Source organism: Acinonyx jubatus, chromosome B2 (assembly GCF_027475565.1).
Source record: "Acinonyx jubatus isolate Ajub_Pintada_27869175 chromosome B2, VMU_Ajub_asm_v1.0, whole genome shotgun sequence".
Classification (NCBI taxonomy): Eukaryota; Metazoa; Chordata; class Mammalia; order Carnivora; family Felidae; genus Acinonyx; species Acinonyx jubatus.
The window spans coordinates 12,760,519-12,782,918 of NC_069385.1; the positions used below are offsets into that span (position 1 = coordinate 12,760,519).

A 22,400-nucleotide genomic window follows, 5' to 3' on the forward strand; every position below is an offset into this window, starting at 1 on the left:
AATACTATATGCAATAATGTTATTTGTAAAAAATGTGCTGCTGCATTTCTTTGCTATATATGCTGTTTATCTGCTAGATCAAATTATTCTAATAACCTTGGATGTTACTATATTATGCTTTGAGCATTGAAATAAATCTTCAACTTAAATATTGACTTTTAATAAATTTAAATGTCAAATGATCAAACAATAAATCTGTTTCCTTGCATTGTTAAAATATAGAACTACCAGCGGCACCTGGGTGGCTCAGTTGGTTAAGCGTCCAGCTTCGGCTCAGGTCATGATCTCGCCATTTGTGAGTTTGAGCCCCATGTCGGACTGTGTTCTGACATGACAGCTCAGAGCCTGAGGCCTATTGTCTTCTCTCTCTGCCCCTCCCCTGCTTGCACTCTGTCTCTCTCTCTCAAAAATAAATAAACATTCCAAAACATTTTTTAAAAAATACAGAGCTATCATTAAATTCAATTAAAAAAACAGTGGCTAAAGGGGTGCCTGGGTTAGCTAGTGTCTGACTCTTGTTTTCAGTTCAGGTGATCTGATTCATGGCTCAGGAGATTAAGCTCCATATCAGGCCCTGAGCTGACAGCGCAGAGCCCGCTTGAGATTCCCAACCTCTCTCTCTCTGTGCCCCTCCCCTGCTCTTGAGCATGCTCTCTCAAATTCAATAAACATTAAAAGAAAAGGTGGCTAAAAATACTGTGACTATCAACAAATAAATGCTAGACAATGATACTACAAAGTCTATGTGATGATATGAGTTAATCATTGAAAATTATCTTCTGAAAAAAAAAATTTTTTTAAACAAATTTTTTAATGTTTATTTTTGACAGAGACAGAGCACAAGAGGGGGAGGGACAGAGAGAGAGGGAGACACAGAATCTGAAGCAGGCTCCAGGCTCTGAGCTGTCAGGACAGAGCCCAATGCAAGGGCTCGAACCCACAAACTGTAAGATCATGACCTGAGCCGAAGTTGGATGCTTAACCAAATGAGCCACCCAGCTGCCCCTGAAAAAAAGTTTTAATTCAGATTTCAAAGACAGAAAATAACTGGCAAGAGTAATCTTCCAATCTTTAAAATATAAAAAGATAAAATACTTATAAAACCCGCATTAATTTCAAATAATGTATTTAATTATAATGTGAAAATTTTATGTTACATAGCAAATAAATTACAACCATTCTCAGCCAATGAATTTATTTTTGGCCTTGTTGACAGTTTTAGGAATTCTGTACAATGGCTAAGAACTTAAATTATAGAAATCAAAGTACTTCTTTTCTTACAATATGCAAATCCATGAAGTTCAAAGAAAGATAAAAACAGCTTTTTGAAAAATAATATATATCATTTAATCCTTTGTGCTTTCCTCTCATTCTTCTAACCTCCCATGGGCTAATACTAAAAACTCTATCTCTAAGCTATACAAGCTATTATTTATATTTAATTGACGAGTCTCAAGTAATCTATAGTTTCTAAACTAGAAATGTTGATTCAACAAACTTTTATCAAAGATTAGGTCAAAAAAAGTATTACAAATTCAATTAGCATTTTAAGATACATTATCATTTCTAATGTCAAAATGAAAACCTAATGATTTTTAGGAATAACCATCTATATACATTAATACATACTTCCTGATGTATGAGTGGTAACTATAGACAATTCTGATACAAAAAATTCAACATAAACTTTAAGTTATTTTAAGAGTACTTCAATGCTTTTAAAGGATTCCATTTTTTTCTCATCTGTGCTTCTTAAAGTGTGGTCCTCCAACCACGTGCATCACCTGGAACTTGTTAGAAATGCAAGTGTCTTGCCCCACCTCAGACTTGGGGAAGCAAAAGGAGGCCAGGCCCAGGACTCTACTTTAACATGCTCTCTGAGGGACCCCTACGTATGCTAAGGCTTGAGAACTGATGCTCTATATAGCATTTTAACATGGAAAAATAACAATTTAAATGATATTCTAAGGAGAGTACACAGAAGATGAAAAGTCCTTACCAGGAGGTGGTTGTGAAGGGTTAAAACTCGCTCGCAGAAAAGGAGGTGGAGGGATTGGACTGAATCCAGGAGGAGGAACCGGCATGGAGACCGGAAATGCTGGTGGAACTAAACTAACTGTAGGCACAGCTGGCGCCACTGGAATCTTTTGTGAATAGAAAATAAAAAGCCCATAAATTATTCTATCCATCTGCAATGAATACATCTTCGAACAACTAGAAGTAACTTATTTCTATTTCTTTCTAAGGAGGTAACAAAAACCACTGTATTAAGTCGTCTTGTTATTTTCCTTTTTGCACACTTGTAAGTGACCCTAACTTAAAGTAACAGCAAGGCAGTATTGTCAACAGATAGTATACATAGAGGCTGAAATCTATTTTACATTCAAGTGATGTACAGAAATGGGCACCGACCTGAAGAGCGAATATCGTGATCAGTTTTCAGCTGCCATCCCCCACTAAGTTTATAATACCTACATATGGTAAGCAACCTAACCATTAGGAAACCTGTCAGTAACAGTTTCAAAATGGCTTGAATTTCTCTTAATTTTCTACTCCTATCATAAATATTTTATACTCATCCTAGGTACAATAATTCGCAAATATTTACTTGTACCATGGGTGTACCCCTTTCCTAAATTTCACATTTCTCAGTGGTCTATTCAACATCTCAACTTCGTTGTCTGAAAGACTCCAAACTTCACATGCACAAAACTGAACTCATTGTCCTGCCCCTTCTCAGATAATGATAATTTCATCTTTCCAATTTTGCAAACCAAAAACCTTGCCTCTTCTCTTTCTCACAACTCCAATCTAATCATGCCATGAAGTCCCACTCAACACACCATCACTATACCCCGATTATCTGAGCACTTCTGATTCCCTGCACTACCAACAGTCCATGAGTCACCATCTGCTCTCATCTCAATTGCTCCAACGGTCTCTTCACTGGTCTCCCTGCTTTTACTAATGCCCACTAGTCTATTCTCAGAATAATAGCCAGTACAATCCTTTAAAACCAGATCTTTTAAAACCTTTAAAGCCAGATGAAGTCACTCCTTTCTTCAAAATTCTGCAACAGCACCCCATCTCAGAGCGAAAACCAAAGTCCTATCAGAGATCACACTCCTGCTAAGCTGCCCCTCATTCACTTCACTCTAGCCTACTTACTATTCTTGGAAAGCACCAAGCACACTCCTGGCCTAGAGCCTTTCACTGGCTGTTCCTTTTGCCTGGAATGCTCTTCCTCAGGTAGCCACATGGTTAATTCCCTCAGCAACTGTTGCCACATTCTCAATTAAATCTACTCTGACCACTTAAAATGATAAGCACCTGTACCTGGACAGGTACAATCCTTATACTCTCTCCCTTTTCCTTCTATAATATCTCACAAACCCACTCATCTTGCATTTTCTGTCTCTCCTACTGAAAACCAAAGCTGCATAAAGGCAGGGACTTGTGTGCTTTTTCCCCACTGATGTATCCTTATCCTGGGTGCCTAGAACAGTGAATGTCATAGAAGCAGGCAACAGCATGTCATAAATGAACATTTAAATATATAGGCCACCATTTCTAAAAATAATTTCTTTTCCAAAAACTGTTGGGACTAAACTGCTATTTATTTTATTTTGGACAATTTCTTCCAAGTTTTATAAAGTAAATGCATGAGTAAAAACAGAAATGTAAGACAACACATTAATAATAACAGAAACATCCAGCACTAACCTGTAACATAGCAACAGGTGGAGGAAAAACCTCTGCCTGGGTTGTGACCACTGTCTCCTTTTCAACTGGAGTTGGGCTCTGAGTTGTCTGGACCGTCTCTTTAACAGGTTCTGAGCTTTTCACAGTTTCCCACTCTAAACAAAATATTTGAAATTGATTCCTCTGTGTAGGTGCAAAATTTTCATTTTATTTCTGTGTATACATTTACTTCATCTCTAAGTCCTCCATGTACCTTGGCACATCTTTAAGATGTGTCCACAACTATAAGGGCCAACCTAGGTTTTCCCAGATAAATCTGATGAGAACACCAAGGAATCCAAAGCAGTATGACACACGACAGAAACGAAAGACACTAAAATATTTAGTCTAGAGAGACCACTTAGAAAGGACATAATAGATACAGACCTCAAAGACTATCTGATATAAGAGGAACCAATCTTATTCTATATTGTGTCACAAGATACAAGGGGAGACCAACAAGGAAGGTATTATTAACCCAATAAAGAAAAATCTTTCAGGGGTGCCTGGGTGGCTCAGCTGGTTAAACATCTGACTTCGGCACAGGTCATGATCTCGCGGTTCATGGGTTTGAGCCCCGCGTCGGGCTCTGTGCCGACAGCTCAGAGCCTGGAGTCTGCTTTGGATTCTGTCTCTCCCTCTCTCTCTCTCTACCCCTCCCCTGCTCATGCTCTGTCTTTCAAAAATAAATAAATGTTAAAAAAAAATTAAGGAAAATCTTTCTAAAAATATAGTTGCGCAAAAATAAAGCAAAGAAGCTCTCGTCATTCCTCCAGTGCTTCTCCATCTCCTTCAGAATAAAGATCAAAGTCATTATGATGACTAATAAGACTTTATATGACTGCGTCTCTCTGTACACCTCTCCGACTTCACCTCCTACTCATTTGTCACTAACTTTGCTCAAACCATGCTGGTGTCTTATAATTTTTGAAGAGACTTTGCACTTACTGTTCCTTCTGTATAGAATGCATTCTCTCCAGAGAGCTCCACATCTTACTCCTTCAAACATCACTCTCTCCATTAGATCTTCCTCAACTATGTAAAACTGCATTGCTCCACACCAATACTGTTTATATATCCCTCCCTGTTCCCTGCTTTTTCTTCTTAGAACTTATCAACATAGAAATACTATATAGTTTACCTATTTTATTGTATGTTTCTTTTCACTAGAACATGGGTTGGCAAACTTTCCCTACAGTATTTTAGACTTTGTGGACCATACATTCTCTGTTGCAACTACTCAGCTGCTGTTGAAAAAAAAAGTCATATAAAGGAAGTAAATGTAAGTGAGTGCAGCTGTATTTCAATAAACTTTTACAGAATAGCTGGCCAGCAGGATTTGACCTATGGCCTACAGGCTGTCATCCCCTGTACTACAATGTGCATGCAATCAGAGGAAGGATTTTTGTCTGTCTCACTACTATAATCTCAGTTCCTAAAATCACGGTTGGCACACAATAGAAACTAAAATATTTACTGAATGAATGAATGTTTTGGAGGAATATCCATCAAGAAAAAAAAAAAAAGACTGACAAGAAAAAAAAAAGCGCTTAGAAAATATGTGCATTGGCCTGAAAATGAAAATACCCTGAAAATTAGCTTATTTTGGTAAAAGAGCTAAGACGTGAAGAAATAAAAGCTACATATACCACATTTCAATTACTTTCTCAAGTATCCATTTTAAGATTTCTTACTGGTTACAAATGCTAATCATTTTGTGGATTTATAACTGGTATTTTTAAAAATAAAAACACAAATTGGAAAAAAAAATAGGCGAGATGATCATTTAGTTATAAGCATTCTAGAAGTACATACATCAGAACTACAGCTCTTTAAACATTCTATTTCTGTCATTCTCAACATGGATACTAATCAAAATAATCTAGGAAGTTTTTCAAAGAAAGATCTTAAGTCCCCAGTTCTTATTTAAATGCAAGGAATTGAAATATTTAGTTTCTAAAAGAGCAAATTTAAAAGACATACAAGAAAAATACTACATTTATAGATTTCTAAAACACAATACTCAGACACTTATGAAATAAGACCTATTAAGCATATACATTGGAAAAGGCAGTGTTTCCATTGTCTTTTCCTTCTGGGGAGGGCAGTATCCAGGAAATACACAGTTCCCTTATGATCCAAACTCTAATCAATTACAACCTTTTAAGCACACTTTTTGTTAAACAATAAAACTACCCTTAATGTTCTTACCAGTATTTACAGTTTCCTGGTCAATCATGCCTCCTTCTGCAAAACCTTCCAAGTCATCCACTTTAACTTTTTCCCATGGTATGTATGTAACTCCAAGATCCACATCCCAAAATTGTTTATATTCTGTTTTTACACCTTTGTTTAAAGCCCAAGCAATCTATCAGGAATGAAGAGAAAAAAAGAAAGCTCAGGTATACTGTAAAGACAAGGTAAAATGTTCAAAACTGTATGTAAACTATGTGAATAAAATTAGTTGGAGAGCAAAGCCTCACTGGATGCTAGAAAAATAATAGTAGCCAAAGTTTTTCCATGTATGTCCTGTTTTTTTGTTTGTTTTTAAAATAAAGCCTACACTAGAAAGCAATGGTATTTCTAACGTGGGATTTATTCCACTTCTTACTAACACTTTAAAAAATCACATTTCCAGGGGCGCCTAGGTGGCTTGGTCGGTTAAGCGTCCGACTTCGGCTCAGGTCATGATCTCACAGTCCATGAGTTCGAGCCCCGCGTCGGGCTCTGTGCTGACAGCTCGGAGCCTGGAGCCTGTTTCGGACTCTGTGTCTCCCTCTCTCTGACCCTCCCCTGTTCATGCTCTGTCTCTCTCTGTCTCAAAAATAAATAAACGTTAAAAAAAAATTTTTTTTTCAATAAAAAAAAATAAAATAAATAAAATAAAAATCACATTTCCAGAAACAATCAAATCTACTTTTCACCATAAAAATGTCAACCTACATTAGCAATAATCAGAATAGTTAGAATAATTTAAATAAAATCTTGGTAGTCCAGGAAAGGAGACAATTTAGTTTACATAAAGAAACTCACTGCCATGAAATGACAAAGCATGGGCATAATAACCCTGAAAGTAGATATCTTAAAGTTTTTAACTCAGTTGCAGAACCTGATGGAATAAATTATCTCCAAGTAGCAGAAATAAAATGTTAGTCACAGAAAAATACACAATTAACAGTTTAAAGGCAGAGGGAAACAAAACATGTAAGTCCTTCACAGTGGCCTTTGATGTATAACACAAGATGTGAAAAAGGAGAAAGTAATAATATGATTAAGAAGTATGATTAGGAAGCACTGGGAGGGAGAAGTGAATAAAAGATAAACTTGTTGGGGCGCCTGGCTGGCTCAGTCGGTGGTGTGTGTAACTCTTGATGTTAGGGTTGTAGGCTTGAGTCCCATGTTGGGTGTGGAGATTACTTTAGATGTGGAGAGTATTTAAAAATAAAATAAAATGAAGGAAGGAAGGAAGGAAGGAAGGAAGGAAGGAAGGAAGGAAGGCAGGCAGGCAGGCAGCCTGCCTTATAAAAAATGAAAAAGTTCTGGGGCGCCTGGGTAGCTCAGTCAGTTGGGCGTCCGACTTCGGCTCGGGTCATGATCTCACGGTCCGTGAGTTCGAGCCCCGCGTTGGGCTCTGTGCTGACAGCTCAGAGCCTGGAGCCTGTTTCAGATTCTGTGTCTCCCTCTCTCTGACCCTCCCCCATTCATGCTCTGTCTCTGTCTCAAAAATAAATAAACGTTAAAAAATAAAATAAAAAATAAAAAAGAAAAAAAGAAAAAATTCTGCTCATAAAATGGTGCCCTGGGTGACTAAGAGAACTACAAGTGTGATTTCAAAGAATCACTGGACTAAAAGTTTTAGTCATTGTTTTACCTATATCCAATTTGATAACCCAACAACACTGAAATAATAAAGTTTCCTAGAGGTTTTCCCGTAACATCAAAAAATGAAGATGGATCAAATATATAATTCTAATATACATTCTAATAATTCAATAAAACAAGAGCATGGGTCCCTCCTCTCCAATCTTACCTTAATGACCTTGGACCCAATTTTATATGATCCAGAACTAAGTTTCTGAAGAGCCCGGAAAGCATCTTGTCGGTGAACCATGCAGACATACGCACAGCCCCTGGGAGGAATCATCTATTAAGAAAAATTTTTTCTTTAGATAAGGTGTAAGTAAGGCAATTCATTCTGGCATTATTTTATGGTTTTAATGAAACAAATCATTACTAATACTGAATGGTTTTCCCTTCTCTTCCTATGGCTGTTTACTGGTACAATCCATGTACAACTAATTACTTAGTTTAAAAAAAATTCAAAACTTATTTGGGTTGCACTCTAAGCCATAACATAAGCAAAATCTTGATTATCACATGTCAATTAAAGTTTTTCTAATGCACAATAAAGAAAAAAGATATGGATACACCACCAGGTAAAAAGAAAATAATATTGTATGGCCAACATATTTGAAAGCACAGAATTTATGTATAGTACTTCAATTTTTCCACGTGTTACACCTAGTAATGTGAGAAAGATTTTTGTTTAGGGAAGTATCTTGTCCTTAATATAAAATCTATAATCTACAACAAATGATAAAACTAAAGTTTTTCAATTGTATAAAACTTCATTTTGTCCAACTGCTTCTGGATAAAGGCTTTACCAGAATAAGAAAATAGCCTTAAGTGTTTACACTTTCAATCAGAGTTCACTTCAAGCTACTTTCCAAACTTCAATCCCAAACTTCTCAAAAGAGAAGTCTATCTAACCCCTTACAAATTTCTTCATCTTTTACAATATAGATCCAACACTTTTATCAATGCACTGAAAAATTTTCTTCAACTTCACTAAGTGATATGATAAATCTAACAGACTTTCTACTCAGTTCTCAAACTCTCTCAAAACCAAGTGAAAGGTTTATAAATTTTTCACCAAATTTTCAAATCCTGGATTTTATCACTAGCCATTCAATATATTCCAGTTCACAAAATAACTCGGTGCCTACTGTTTATAAGCAGTATGCTCTGTAAAGGTAATACAGGGGCGCCTTGGGTGGCTCAGCAGGTTAAGCATCCAAGTTTTGCTCAGGTCATAATTTCTCAGTTCGTGGGTTTGAGTCCCATGTTGGGCTCTCTGTTGACAGCTCAGAGCCTGGAGCCTGCTTTGGATTCTGTGTCTCCATTTCTTTCTGACCCTCCCCCACTCGCACGCGAGCTCGCTCGCGCTCTCTCTCTCTCTCTCTCTCTCTCTTCAAAAATAAATAAAAATGTTAAAAAAAAAAAAAAGGCAATAAAGAAGAGGGGAAGAGACAAGGCAAACTAATGCCCAAATGAGTGTGGAACAAGAAAGACTACAAATGTCGCAAGTATTATGACAATCCAAATGCTACTTCGATTCACGATCTATTCAGAGCAATGATTCCTGACTCTGCATTAGAATCACCTGTTTAAGTTGGGACACCGTGATAAGAACCTAAGACACTGATCCTGCACATCCCTATTTTTTCAAATGTCAATACATTTCTGATATCTCGGCTAAGAGAAAATCAGACACAAAATCAGAGGCTATATGATCAAGGAAGGGCTATGACAGTCATGTTTTGACAGGTGAAATTTAAAAAGACAAAAGATTAAGAAATGCCTATAACATTCTCATGGTGTAGAAAGAGGAATATGAAACTCCTAAGTTGAAACATCAATCAATCATCTATTTATTGTCTGTGCAACTCAGGCGAATCACTTAGATTCCTCACTGGTAAAATAACAACATGGGAATTACTTAACCAGCTTCTTGTGAGATTCCAAACAGATCATATATAGTCGAAAGTAGTATATGAAATGGTCAATTCATATGAAGAGTGCTGTTACTAATGTGGAAAAGTCAAATTTGGCCATTTAAAAAATGTTGGGATCTAAGACTAGAAAGGAAAATCAGCCAATTTCCCGGTAAATAATGATAAAAGGTTCAAACAGACATAAAAGTAGAACAGTGAATAAAATCAGAAGGCTAATGAATCAGAAAGCTCCTTAAACAAGCAAATAAATATAAAACATTCCATTACTTAGTTTTAGCCCCAGGGAAACACAACAGACCTCTAGGAAGAAGCAAATACTCAAAGAAGGGAGACTGGGTGGGGCCAAAGCACTGCAAGAATCGAGTTGAGGAGTGAGTTACGGTCAAGTTACTGGAGATGCAGTGGCCACACAGATTTTCTTGCCTCAGAGGGAGATGGGGAAAGGGGAGTGGACTGGCAAAAGATTGGGTCCCCAAGTCCAACTGTGTCTCCAGTACTAGCTATGTGCTCATGTGCAGGTGATTACAATTCTGGGACTCAGGTTTCCTCATTTTCATTATTTAAAAAAAGAAAAGAAAAGGAATTAAACTAGGTCACACATAGGGCTCCTGCTAACCCAAACATCTGATGACTTTAGGAACCAAGTGCTATACTGCTATAAAACCCCTAAGAATATTTTGTTAGAATTCCACTACGTAGGCAAAATTAATTGAGGTAAACAAAGCAGCAGAAATAAACACGAAATGATTAAAGTCAAATAATCTTTGTAAAGATGTGCAATATTAAAAAGGACACTACTGGGCTAATTACGAACCAAAGTGAGTCTTTGTATGCGTGAAAATCCTCTATATAAACTATTGTATAAGAAGTGATACTTACATTAATGGATTCAATTTGTCCAAACTCTTCAAACAGATTGGTTAAATCTTGCTGGGTTGCCTTCTTATCCACCTGACCAACCCATAAAGTAGTACTACATACTGTCAAGACATAAAAGAGACAAACGTTCTAAATCACACAGACACAGTTACTTCTTGCAAGCAGCTGAGGAAAAAGCACTAAGAACAATAATTTAAGATGGATATTTAAAACTTAAGTGACATTTTTATCTGCTACACTTAAAATGAACTAAAATCCCAGGTATCCATTCACATCTATTATGAATCAACCTCTTGTGTGTTACCTGTTCTCAAGCTTGGCTGTACACTTTAATCACCTGTGGATACCTGGGTCTCACTCTAAAAGATGAAGGGCTATGGGGCATGACAGATGGGTATTGGGAGTTTTAAAATTCTGTAGGTAATTCTAATGTGCAACAAAGTCACAAAAACACTTCACTGCAATCCTAGCTGTGTACCTTTAATCTTTCTCTGCTGGAATGATTAAGTGGATGTTTCTTTCTAATCAACAGCTGAATTTGAAGATGGCACCTTATCCTTAAGGAAATAATTTGCATGGAGATATAAAAGGGAATAGGCTGAATTAGAACCTGTTATCATGAAAAACTTAAAAGATACTTTATGGGAAACCACTTCCCTTTAAGAAACAAAGCTACACATGAGACATCTTACCTACTTTAAGCTGTACGGTTCACGCGTCCATGAACATTTTCTTTTCCTGAAGACACTTACTTGTAAAACGTTAACAACAGCTCATGTGTTTGTGGAGTTTCAATAAATTTAGATTAAACCAATGTCATTTTTAAACACGAAGTTTCCAGCTTTTTGATGCTTTTTTTATCTATTACAGGGCAGGCCTACAGCAGGTTTTACTCTATAGCTAATTTCAGTGCCGCCCTAAGATGTGACCATTGCAAGATCTCTACTTACGAAGGTTTTCAACCAGGTCTCTTTATTACAGTTTATTCGAACTCAAACGTTCTCCAGACCAGTGTTAGCTTTAGGAATCGTTCAGCTAACGGACTCCCTGGTAGCATTCTTTCCCTCACATACTCTCACCCTATACACACATAATATTCAACAAAAGTCTCCAGGAGCAATATGTTAGTTTTATTCTATTTCTGTAACAAAATATCACAAGCTTAGTAGCTTAAAACACAAAAATGTATTCTCTTACAGTTCTGGCAGTCTAAAATGCGTCAACAAGCCTGCATTCTTTCTGAAGACTCTAGGGAAGAATTTGCTAGCTTCTACAAGCTGTCTGCATTCCTTGGCTCAATGACTCCAACTTCCATCGTCAAAGCCAACAGTTGAGCATTTATTTACCTATCTTCATCTTTCTCCTTCCCTCTTCACATCACCTTTTCTGACTCTCTTATTTCCTTCCTAAAAGGACCCCTGGATTACACAGAAGCGTCCTTCTGGATAACCTGAGTTAATCTTCTTACCCCAAGATCCTGATTAATCAGATCTGCAAAGTCCCTTTTACCACGTGGATCTGGATCTGGATGTGAGTATCTTTGGAGGACCATTTTTCAACCCACCACAAACCCTCAGGAAATTTCTGGACCTCTTTCACTGAAGAGTTCCCACCTCTTCATTATTCTGTCTACCACATCACGGCTGCTTTAACTTAATCTCCCTGACATATTTTCCATGTTTCCTCTGTTTCAAGGTAGTCTCTCTACAAATTTTTCCCACAACTTTTTTTTTTTTAAATCCAAAAAGCAATAATCAATCTCCCTCATCCCAGGAGGAGAGGACATAGATTCCTAGAACATTACTGCTTGTTGATGTTTCATACCCACTGAACTAGTCACAAATGCGCTTGTGTTCTAAGAATCAATGGTAGGGAAATACTATCTTAAGTGTTTAAAATGTGCTGGGCCACATGAAATTGAGATTGCTTCAGGGTAAGGAGAGTTTTCAGGTAAAAAAAATGAGGGACATATTTTTCACTGTATTTTCTTTCCTTTTTTTTTTTTTTTTTTTTTTTTATGTTTATTTTTGAGAGACAGAGAAAGAGAGAGCAGGGGAGGGGCAGAGAGAGGGAGACACAGAATCCGAAGCAGGCTCTAGGCTCTGAGCTGTCAACACAGAACCCGACGCGGGGCTCGAACTGTCAAACTGTGAGATCATGACCTGAGCTGGAGTCGGACCCTTAACCGACTGAGCCACCCAGGTGCCCCTACTTTTCACTGTATTTTCTTATGTACTTTCTGAATCTTCTTACTGTGTTTTACCCATAAAAACAAACAAACAAACAAAAAACCCCCCACCATAATAGAAAATAAACTCCATGGTCACTAACTATGTAAATGGTAGCAGCTGTAATATGACAGGTAAAGTGAGGAACTAAATGAAAGAGACTGAATGTAAAAGCCCTATCCTAAAACTGGTGATTCTGAATGTCCTAACAGTAATCACAGGAGGAGGCACAACAGAGATTTTATGGTCACACCTTTGATGGTATTTATCAGACAGCACTAAAATGTTTGAATTTGGTTTCTCACCCTGAAGTGACAAACAGAAACTTTTAGAGTTAGGAATATCGACATGATTAAATTAATACCTACTTTTGTAATCACGTAAGATTCTGGCAAGATCAGCTTGCTCAAACTGCCAGAACTTAATAAGATGGATGCTGCCTTTAATTATAAGCCTAGATTTCCAGGATGCTCCGGGATAAGTTATACCAATTATTTACCTCATGGCAAAGAATTTATTTGGAAACCTCGAGAAACCAGACAACCAGATCAGTGTTCAGCTGATTCTCTGATGTTAAGAGAATGATAATTTATTCCATTTCATGTACTTTGCCCCTCTGCAGTCTGTTTGTTCACCTTAGAAATCATAACTCACTAGCAATCTTCAGGAAGAATCTGGCACTAATTACTACTCACATGCCCACCAAGTGAACTCTCCCACAAACTCTCACAATCACCAAATTTGTTATAATTATACATTACAGATTAATACATAAAGGAGAGAAAGTTTGTACAATGGGAATCTCTCCCTCAGAGCTGATCCAGTAAGTTTATAATTAGCATTAAAATTTACATGATTCTTTCAATAATTACTCCCCAAACCTGGTGGTCATACTTGGTTACAACACTATGAATAGAAATCACAGTGTCCAAGTAATAGACAGTAGGCCGAATCCACTTTATATACCATTAAAGTTCTAAATTTTCTAACTTGCGTTAAAAAAAAAAAAAAAATGAATTCTCAGTGATATGTTTCAGTAGAACCTGCTATTCCTTTTCTTTCCTACTCTCTCATGTTACAAAAACCAAGAATAAAATTATTCATTTACCAAACAACTCTCTGGTTTCTTAGTCTAAAAATACAGTTAACTTTAGCAGTTGATTATTTTCTTAATATTTGTTGAAACCAAAGCTTTGTAAAAGCATGTCACTTACCACTTAATGTTTTAGATCTAATTGGAGGTAATCCCTTCTTCTGTCGTTCTTTCTCCCTTTCTCTTGCTCTCCTTTCACTTGAGTATGAACGTGATGATTTCCTCTTTCTTTCTCTTGAGCGTGAGCGTGATCGCTTTCTGTGTTTACGCTTTCGAGAACCAGATCGCGACCGAGACCTTCGTTTCCTTGGCGATCTACCAAAAAAAAAAATCTTATTTTACTTCTAATGACAGTATTATTCTTCTATCAAATTTCTCACTTCTAGGTAAGAACAAAATACACACACACACAAGGATGTCTTATATTTAGCTACCTCTTAAAAAATGTTTAAGTATAGTGAAGTAAACAGGCATTTTCTCAAATCTATGTACTGCTCAGGCCCACACTAGTAATAGATGTTTGTTTGCAATGATTCTTACTGAGATCGGGAAGAAAAGAATGAGACTCCACTAAGGGCCTTACTTTCCTTAGTCTCTTCCAACTCATTTTTCAAACAAAAGTTAAGAATAGGGATAAAAGTCTGAAGAAATAAAAAGATTCCTTAGGTGAGTAAGATGTTACACTTTTAAAATGAGAGAAGGGAGGGGCGCCTGGGTGGCGCAGTTGGTTGAGCGTCCGACTTCAGCCGGGTCACGATCTCGCGGTCCGTGAGTTTGAGCCCCGCGTCGGGCTCTGGGCTGATGGCTCAGAGCCTGGAGCCTGTTTCCGATTCTGTGTCTCCCTCTCTCTCTGCCCCTCCCCCGTTCATGCTCTCTCTGTCTCTCTCTGTCCCAAAAATAAACATTGAAAAAAAAATTTAAAAAATAAATAAATAAAATAAAATAAAATGAGAAGAGAGAATGTTTCCAACAGACCATTAGCTATTAAAGAATTCTGCTTTTAAGTTTTACACTTCTCAAATTTCAAGGTGCTTGACTTTAGAATATAAGGTGATACTGAACCACTGTTTCTTTTTTTCCTATCAACCATAGCCACTGCACTGCTTCAAAATGCTTAATAAGGAGATATTATTAAAACAAAGTATCTGCTAAGATTTCAGCTCTAACACTGTCATTGCTTTAGCAAGATTATTCAATGACTGAGATGGGTCTAGAGAAGGGTGAACTGACAGGTTCTCGTTTATAAGAGGTAAATACAAATAACTTCTTGAAACATATAAGAAATGACTGAAAAAGTTGTCAGATACTGCCCCTCTTCCAGCATATACTGTTCAGATTCTCAGGGGTATTAATGTGCAAAAAATAGGGTATATTATATTGGAAACTAATGACTTTAAGTTTTAAGACAATATGCAGTAAAAACAATGTATATGTACATGAGAATTAACAGGTTAAGGACTCTTCAACTCAAATCTGAATAAGCATGTACATTAATGAGTCTCAGCTATGTTGAAAAGCCCACAAAAGAAACTCACAAAGAAAAATTATATATTTTACAATTTGATACTATGTTTAATGTTTACAAAGATAATTCTTATAGCTTTATTTTTATGATCATTTTTGGTATTATTGTAAGATGAAACAAAATATAAGGATTATAATGGAATTTCTAATACTGTTCCTCTATAGTTTGATTTAACAGTTTTCAGAGGCAATAATATCCTAAGCTGGGTGTCATCATAATATTACTAACTAAAATCAGGTATAATCCAAAATCCCATTCTTATGATATGGCTGCAATTAATGTATATTATTCAAATAAATGGCAACAGATATATCTGATTAAAAAGAGAAAAAAGTATTTTTCTGTTTTTGATATTCTAATTACTCCTTCTGAGAGAATATAAGATGTCACTCTAAGAAATACATTTCCTTTACTATTGATACAAGGAAATAGAGCCAACTTTTAAAAGTTCACACACAGCTATTCTTAAGTATTATTGTAGAACCTTGAACGAGATCGTGAATGTGTTCTTGATCTTGAGCGAACAGCCACTTTTTTTGCTTCTTGTTCGAAGATCTCCTCTTCCACTCCATCTTGCCCTTCATCTATATCCATGTCCTTGAAAGTCAAAAGAAGGGCAAACAAAATGCCTGATTGAAATTTCAGTATATATTGACAATTCTGCCTTACAAAATATTCACCATAGTAGCATCAATGCCTAATAGTAAAATGGTTAGTGTGGAGCTTAAGTGTGAGGAAAAAATACTTAGGACAGTACCATTATTTTACATAAAAATATTTTACATACAATAAAAATTATTACATTTTATATTTTTCTCTAATTAATTAAAAAAATTTTTGACCCAGAGAAATGTTTACTTTTTACCTGTTGCTGAATATCTATAGAATCATCCAAATTTGCTTCAGGTTCGAGGAAATGCTGTTGACTGCTCCCTTGTGATGGTGATGCTGAATGTTCTGATCCAAATGTTCCTTCCTGACTATCCTGAGGGGTTGCCTATTGAGAATGGATACAAACACACAAACATTAGGAAAGTATGCATATTATTACAAAAGAATTTAGACATGCAAATATCACAAGTTTTAAAAAGGAGCCCAACACATATAGAAATCCCATGTTAATCAACCTAAAATTACAGTTTTGTAGAAATCCAAGTTTACATAAGAGCATGGGACATCTCCATAAATGAGTGAAAAGAATATATTAGAATGGAATGGTAAGAGCAAGTAGGTCTTCAAATTTTTAAACTGTGGAAAAATATAAACATTATACTTTCAAAAATAAAGGGATTATATCATGAATGATATATAATGCCACTAAGTTAAATGAATCCAGAATTTCAATGGCAATTAGCATTTTTATAAAATGCTATAAATTAAAATGCTGTAATACTTTTAATATTAAAATATTGTATATTAAGGAACAAAGTCATATATTACATGTATAAAGGAAAAGCAAAGCTCAAATACCATTATCAAATTAACTGATCTTGTAAAACAGTTCCTAACTTGGGCCTTCCTCAACCTCCATCTCTAGAAATTTGCAAAATAATATTAAGAATTACTCTGATATATAAAACATTTCTGAAACTAATAAAAGTTAGGCAATGAAGACTAATTAAAGGAACACTTTATAATTTGAACACTTCTTACCCCCCTTTTTTTTGCTGGGACTAGATTTACAGCAACATGATATAGCGACACTGCTTATGTGATATTTATTAGTATGAACGTGATTCAGCAATTACATATACTATGGTGTTAACCAAATATGAGGAAACTAATTATGAAAACGTCTCCCTACATAAACTTTCCTAAAACATCTTCACAGGTGTTGAAGATCAGTAAAAACAGTTCCTGGCAGTACACAAGCTGGGAGTTACTGTAATAATTAACAGAGAAGAGCAACTCAAAAAGTCTGTTCCCTTGCTACAGACTCTGTGATTGTGAACAAGTTACTTGAATTGTGAACTTCAGTCCCATCTATAAGAGGAATACCAGCATAGTGACTACATTATAAATTTCAAAGTTGCTCACAGACTAGATCTTAACCATTCCTACCACAAAAAGAAATGACAGTTTTATGACATTATAGAGGTGTCAGCTAATTGGGATACATAAATCTATCAAATCATGATGTTGTAGACCTTAAACTTACATAGTTATATGTCAATTATATCTTAATTTTTTTATGTTTATTTATTTTTGAGAGAAAGAGAGACAGAGCATGAGCAGGGGAGGAGCAGAGAGAGAGAGGGAGACACAGAATCCAAAGCAGGCTCCAGGTTGAGCTGTGAGCACACAGCCTGATGCAGGGCTTAAACCCACGAAACACGAGATCTTGACCTGAGCTGAATTGAAGTCAGATGCTTAACTGAGTGAGCCAACCAGGCACACCCTGAGTAACGGTTAAGGGGGAAAAAAAAAAAAAATCTTACTCTAATGACATTTAATCTGAAAGAAAAAAAAAAAACATAAAAATTAAGAGCCAAAAAGAGCATTTAAAGAACCGTTCCAAGTCTCTTATTTTACGAAGAACAGGTTCTATAAGAATAACTAACATTTTCAAGATTGAGAAATAAAGCTGAAGTTGGAATTAGAAGACTTCTGTGAAACACCTACCACATACCACAGTACTGGCCAAAATGTCAGTAAGCAAGCATATTCTTCCAGAACAAATCAAACAAAAACCTTTTAAGCACAGTCCTGGCTTAGGTCTTTACAACAGTATACTAACAATAGAATTTTTAACACAGCAAGGAATAATCAATTCCATCCTGAGTCTTATATTTGGTCCTGATTCAGTACGCATATTTTCTTCACATCAGATTTTTCTTACTTCTCCATTTATCTTAAGCTTTGTATCCACCCACCCTTGTTTTTCACCCTATTTTTCTATTTAATGCTTAATTCTTGGTATAACCACCAAGATCCACCACAAGTAATTTTAGTTTCTGAGTTGCTTTTTTGAGTTTTACCCATTTGGAAAGACTGTGATTTCATGACCTTTATTCTTTCTTAAAGGTCTTATGAAGAATGAAGAGAAAATTTACATTAAAAATTCAACTAAAATTCATCCTATTATCTTGCAATTAGCAGCATTAAGTCCACTAGATCCTTTTTTATATCTAAGATATATTTTGGGATCTTAGAGGTCTTATATTCCTATATATATTGAAACATTTTGCTATTTCATCATCCTAAGAATTATTCTCATTCATCAATTGTTCCCAATTATTTCAAGAAAGACTAAAATAGGGGCACCTAGGTGGCTCAGTCAGTTAAGTATCTGACTCTTGATTTCGGCTCAACTCATGATCTCACGGTCATGAGATCAACCATGCAGGGCATGGATCCTGCTGAAGATTCTCTCTGCCCTTCGTCCACTCGTGCTCTCTCTCACTCTCTCTCTCTCTCTCTCAAAAAAAAAAAAAAAAAAAAAAAGACTAAAATAATACACAAAAGCAAAAGCAAATTAACTGTCTAGAAGGGTAATTCAACAGTGCAATAAAATCATCATCATCCAGTTTTACTGCGTTACTAAAAACACTGTATATTTCAAGGTATAAATAAAAATGGAGACACTATGTCTGTAGTCTGCTTTTAAGCTCTCCTTGGAACACGGCTGAATATTTAGATTTTTCCATTTCTGTACATAATGGCAAAGAGAAGAAAAGTGATAGAGGAACATAGTTCATAATTATTACACAAAATAAAGATGAATACAAAGAAAGAGCAGCATTCTAGACTCCAATGATGATGGTGAAATTTAGTATCTAAGTGAAATAGGAGACTATGAGTTTTCAGACGACCACATCCTAAACGTACTTCTCAAACTCCAAAACTAATGGCAGAAAAATTGTCTCTAAGAACAAAACTAGGGTCTTTTCATCTACTTAGTCACATAACTAGAAGAACTTTATCTTGCACCATTGTGCAACAAGCACCCTGGACTGTCCTATTTTGCTAAAAGACCGTGTGACATTTTTTAGGTGTATTTATCTTGAGAGAGACAGAGCAGGGGAGGGGTGAAGAGAGAGAGAGGGAGGGACAGAATTCCAAGCAGGCTCCTTGATGTCAGTGCAGAACCTGCAGTGGGGCTCAATCCCACAAACCTGAGATCATGACCTCAGCAGAAATCAAGAGTAGGATGCTTAACCTAGTCACCCAGGTGCCCCAAGAACATGGGACATTTGAATTTAATTGGTAGCATTTCAATTACATATATTAAAATTGCTCATGAAGTTTTCTTCCCTATCTCTTTTAGCCTCACTTCTGTAAATTATCTGTAAGATGATGCCAAGTATATTTAAAAAGGATCCATTGGACCCAGGTGGCAAATGACTGTTTTTCTGATATACTGGTATACATCTTTAGTATACGTCCTGGTATACAACTCTACTTTCTTCAATGATGTCCTCATGTAAAGCATCAATACTAAAAAAATAGAAGAGGATTAATGGCAGCTAGTAGAGACTTTTTTCGAGGTTGGATTAACACTCATTAAAATGTCACATTTTGAGGGATGCCTGGATGGCTCCATGGGTTAAGCGTCCAACTGCTGATTTCGACTCAAGTTACGATCTCATGGTTTGTGGAATCGAGCCCCGTGTTGATCAGCTGTCAGTGTGGAACGTGCTTGGGATTCTCTCCTTTCTGTCTGTTCCTCCCCTCACTTTTGCAGACACTCTCTCTCTAGATAAACATTAAAAATAAATAAAAATAAAAACCTAAGTGTCACATTTTAATCAGTTATAGATCCCCATTCCTCCACTTTTTTCTGTATCAGTGACAGGAAAGACTTCAAAGGCTTTACTGAAATCCCCATATGCTATGCTATAATCCTACAACCTCAGGACCATGAAATGCAATTTATGTGAGCCAAGACATCAACTCAAGGCTCTTAATACTATCACCCATCTTAGGTTTCATCATGTTCAATTTACTTTGTCCATATATTCTCCTATATAAAAAATTACTGAATCAAAGTAAGTTACATAATGACAGCTCTTCATTAAGTTGTTGAATCTTCCATAACTGTTTTATTCCTAACATTCTTCTAAAAGCCCTTTTTGTTAGTCATACTATTTTCATTGTCAGCATTTCATTTTGAGCTATAGCTGTCCTGACATCTTTTGAATATCCTGATAAAACAATTACCAATATCATGATCTACAACTTACTCAAGACAACAGCAATCATTCCCTTTCTGACATGACTATCACTCCCTTCACAATTCGGTCACTCCCTGGAAGGGCTCTGTTTTCAGTGGTTTTCTCTTGTTAGGGACACGAGATCTCAACCTGCATGCAGGTGTGGTCAGGGCTGCAATGAATGGGGTGGCACCAGCAATCCTATTCTTTTCTCTGAGACATAAAAACTTTTAGGCCGCCATAATGAGCTCACTGGTGAACAAAATGCTTCCTTTTTCTGCTCATGTCACCCTATCTTAAACACACTAAGGCAACTGGTTTGCCAATTACACACTTTATTAAATTGAATGGTTACTCTGTTGATACACTTTCTGATTCTAAATTTGCCATAGGTTTTGAACATTATCCACCTGATGTATTAGAAAAGTTGCTTTTATTCCACTACTCCCTTTCTTTAACACTCATTTTTGAACAGAAGCTTTTAAGAACATCTACTTCTTTCAAAAGGATCTTATTACTGGGATGCCTGGGTGGCTCAGTTGGTTGAGTGTTGGACTTCGGGCTCAGGTCATGTTCTTGTGGTTTTTGAGTTCGAGCCCTGCATCAGGCTCTGTACTGACAGCTCAGAGCCTGGAGCCTGCTTTGGATTCTGTGTCTCCCTCTCTCTGCCCCTCCCCTGTTCACGCTCTCTCCCCCCAAAATAAACAAACATTAAAAAAAAATTTAAAAAAAGGATATTACTGTATCCTTTAAAACTGTGGAGGAAAACAAATAAATAAAATTGTGGAGATAATGTATAGGATAATTAACTAAGAGACCAGAGTTCTGTTTTTCTTTAGTTGGTGAGATTCTTCAGACAGAATAGCCCTCTCTCAAGTTTCTAGTAATTTTCACTTCAATAATTTGGGTGCTAATTTTAAAAGTACTACCTTCATTTTACTGCTTCTGTTAAACCTTCTAAAATGAAACTAGATCTAAGACAGTCAAAACTGTCACATTTATAGCTGGACAAATCTCTTGTTTGGATAAACTTTTCCTTCACTATTATCCCGTCTCTTTGACAGCTCTGTGATTTTTTATTGTATCAATGACAACCTGTTTTTTTCCATTGATTTACAACTTGTGCTTTTCTTTAAACAACATCCAAATGTTCTGCATTGTACTCTACCTTTAAGTCTCTGAATGCTCAGGCAGACCTATCTGCCTGACAGAAAATACTGCAGAATTCCATTCTCATAACTCCAGGTGTAAGTTCCAACCTAGCAAATACCATTAATGTCCATTTTATGTTTACTGTTTGCATGAAAAAGACAAGTTCAGATCCCAGCAGTGTCTCAAATGTTTGCCATACCTTTAATCTAAAATAACTCTTCCATTTGGGGCACCTGGTGGTTTAGTCAGTTAAGCATCCAACTTCGGCTCAGGTCATGATCTCACAGTTCACGGGTTCGAGCCCTGCGTTGAGCACTGTGCTGACACCTCAGAGCCTGGAGCCTGCTTCAGAGTCTGTGTCTTCCTCTCTCTGCCCCTCCCCTGCTCGTGCTTAGTCTCCCTCTCAAAAATATATAAACCTTAACAAAAAAAATTTTTTTAAGTAACTCTTCTGTCTTCTTTATTTCTACTGTCCTTCACTTGCACCTCTACCATCACAGGAACTAGAATTCTTCCCTATGTTCATACAGATGTATGTGCTCCATTAGAGAAGAGACTACTTGAGGCCAGATGCTTTTTTGTTCATCTCGTATATATCATTTGTCTAACAATGTATCACTCGTATTTTAAAAATGTTTATACTATTATTTTAGTGCCAAAAAGTTTTAATTTTTTTTTAATGTTTGTTTATTTCTGAGACAGAGACAGAGCATGAGTGGGGGAGGGGCAGAGAGAGAGGGAGGCACAGAATCTGAAGCAGGCTCCAGGCTCCAGGCTCCAAGCTGTCAGCACAGAGCCCAACGCTGGGCTCGAACTCACAAACCGTGAGATCAT

The 22,400-nt window shown here is 36.5% G+C and overlaps 1 protein-coding gene across 8 annotated transcripts in view; it reads right to left on the bottom strand.

Annotated features, from left to right (window-relative positions):
* SCAF8 (SR-related CTD associated factor 8) overlaps positions 1 to 22,400 on the bottom strand; it is a 202,260-nt gene that overhangs the window by 118,749 nt on the left and 61,111 nt on the right. For all 8 annotated transcript variants that reach the window (XR_003419236.2, XR_008298254.1, XR_008298253.1 and 5 more), the window contains 8 exons: positions 16,127 to 16,258; positions 15,746 to 15,858; positions 13,858 to 14,051; positions 10,416 to 10,516; positions 7,772 to 7,885; positions 5,953 to 6,109; positions 3,724 to 3,857; positions 2,000 to 2,144 (listed from right to left, as the gene is read on the bottom strand). Coding sequence is in view for 5 of the 8 variants with exons in the window: in XM_053222058.1 (XP_053078033.1) it covers positions 2,000 to 2,144; positions 3,724 to 3,857; positions 5,953 to 6,109; positions 7,772 to 7,885; positions 10,416 to 10,516; positions 13,858 to 14,051; positions 15,746 to 15,858; positions 16,127 to 16,258 (1,090 nt within the window). In the remaining 3 variants the exon portion in view is untranslated. The remainder of the gene's footprint in view (positions 1 to 1,999; positions 2,145 to 3,723; positions 3,858 to 5,952; positions 6,110 to 7,771; positions 7,886 to 10,415; positions 10,517 to 13,857; positions 14,052 to 15,745; positions 15,859 to 16,126; positions 16,259 to 22,400) is intronic.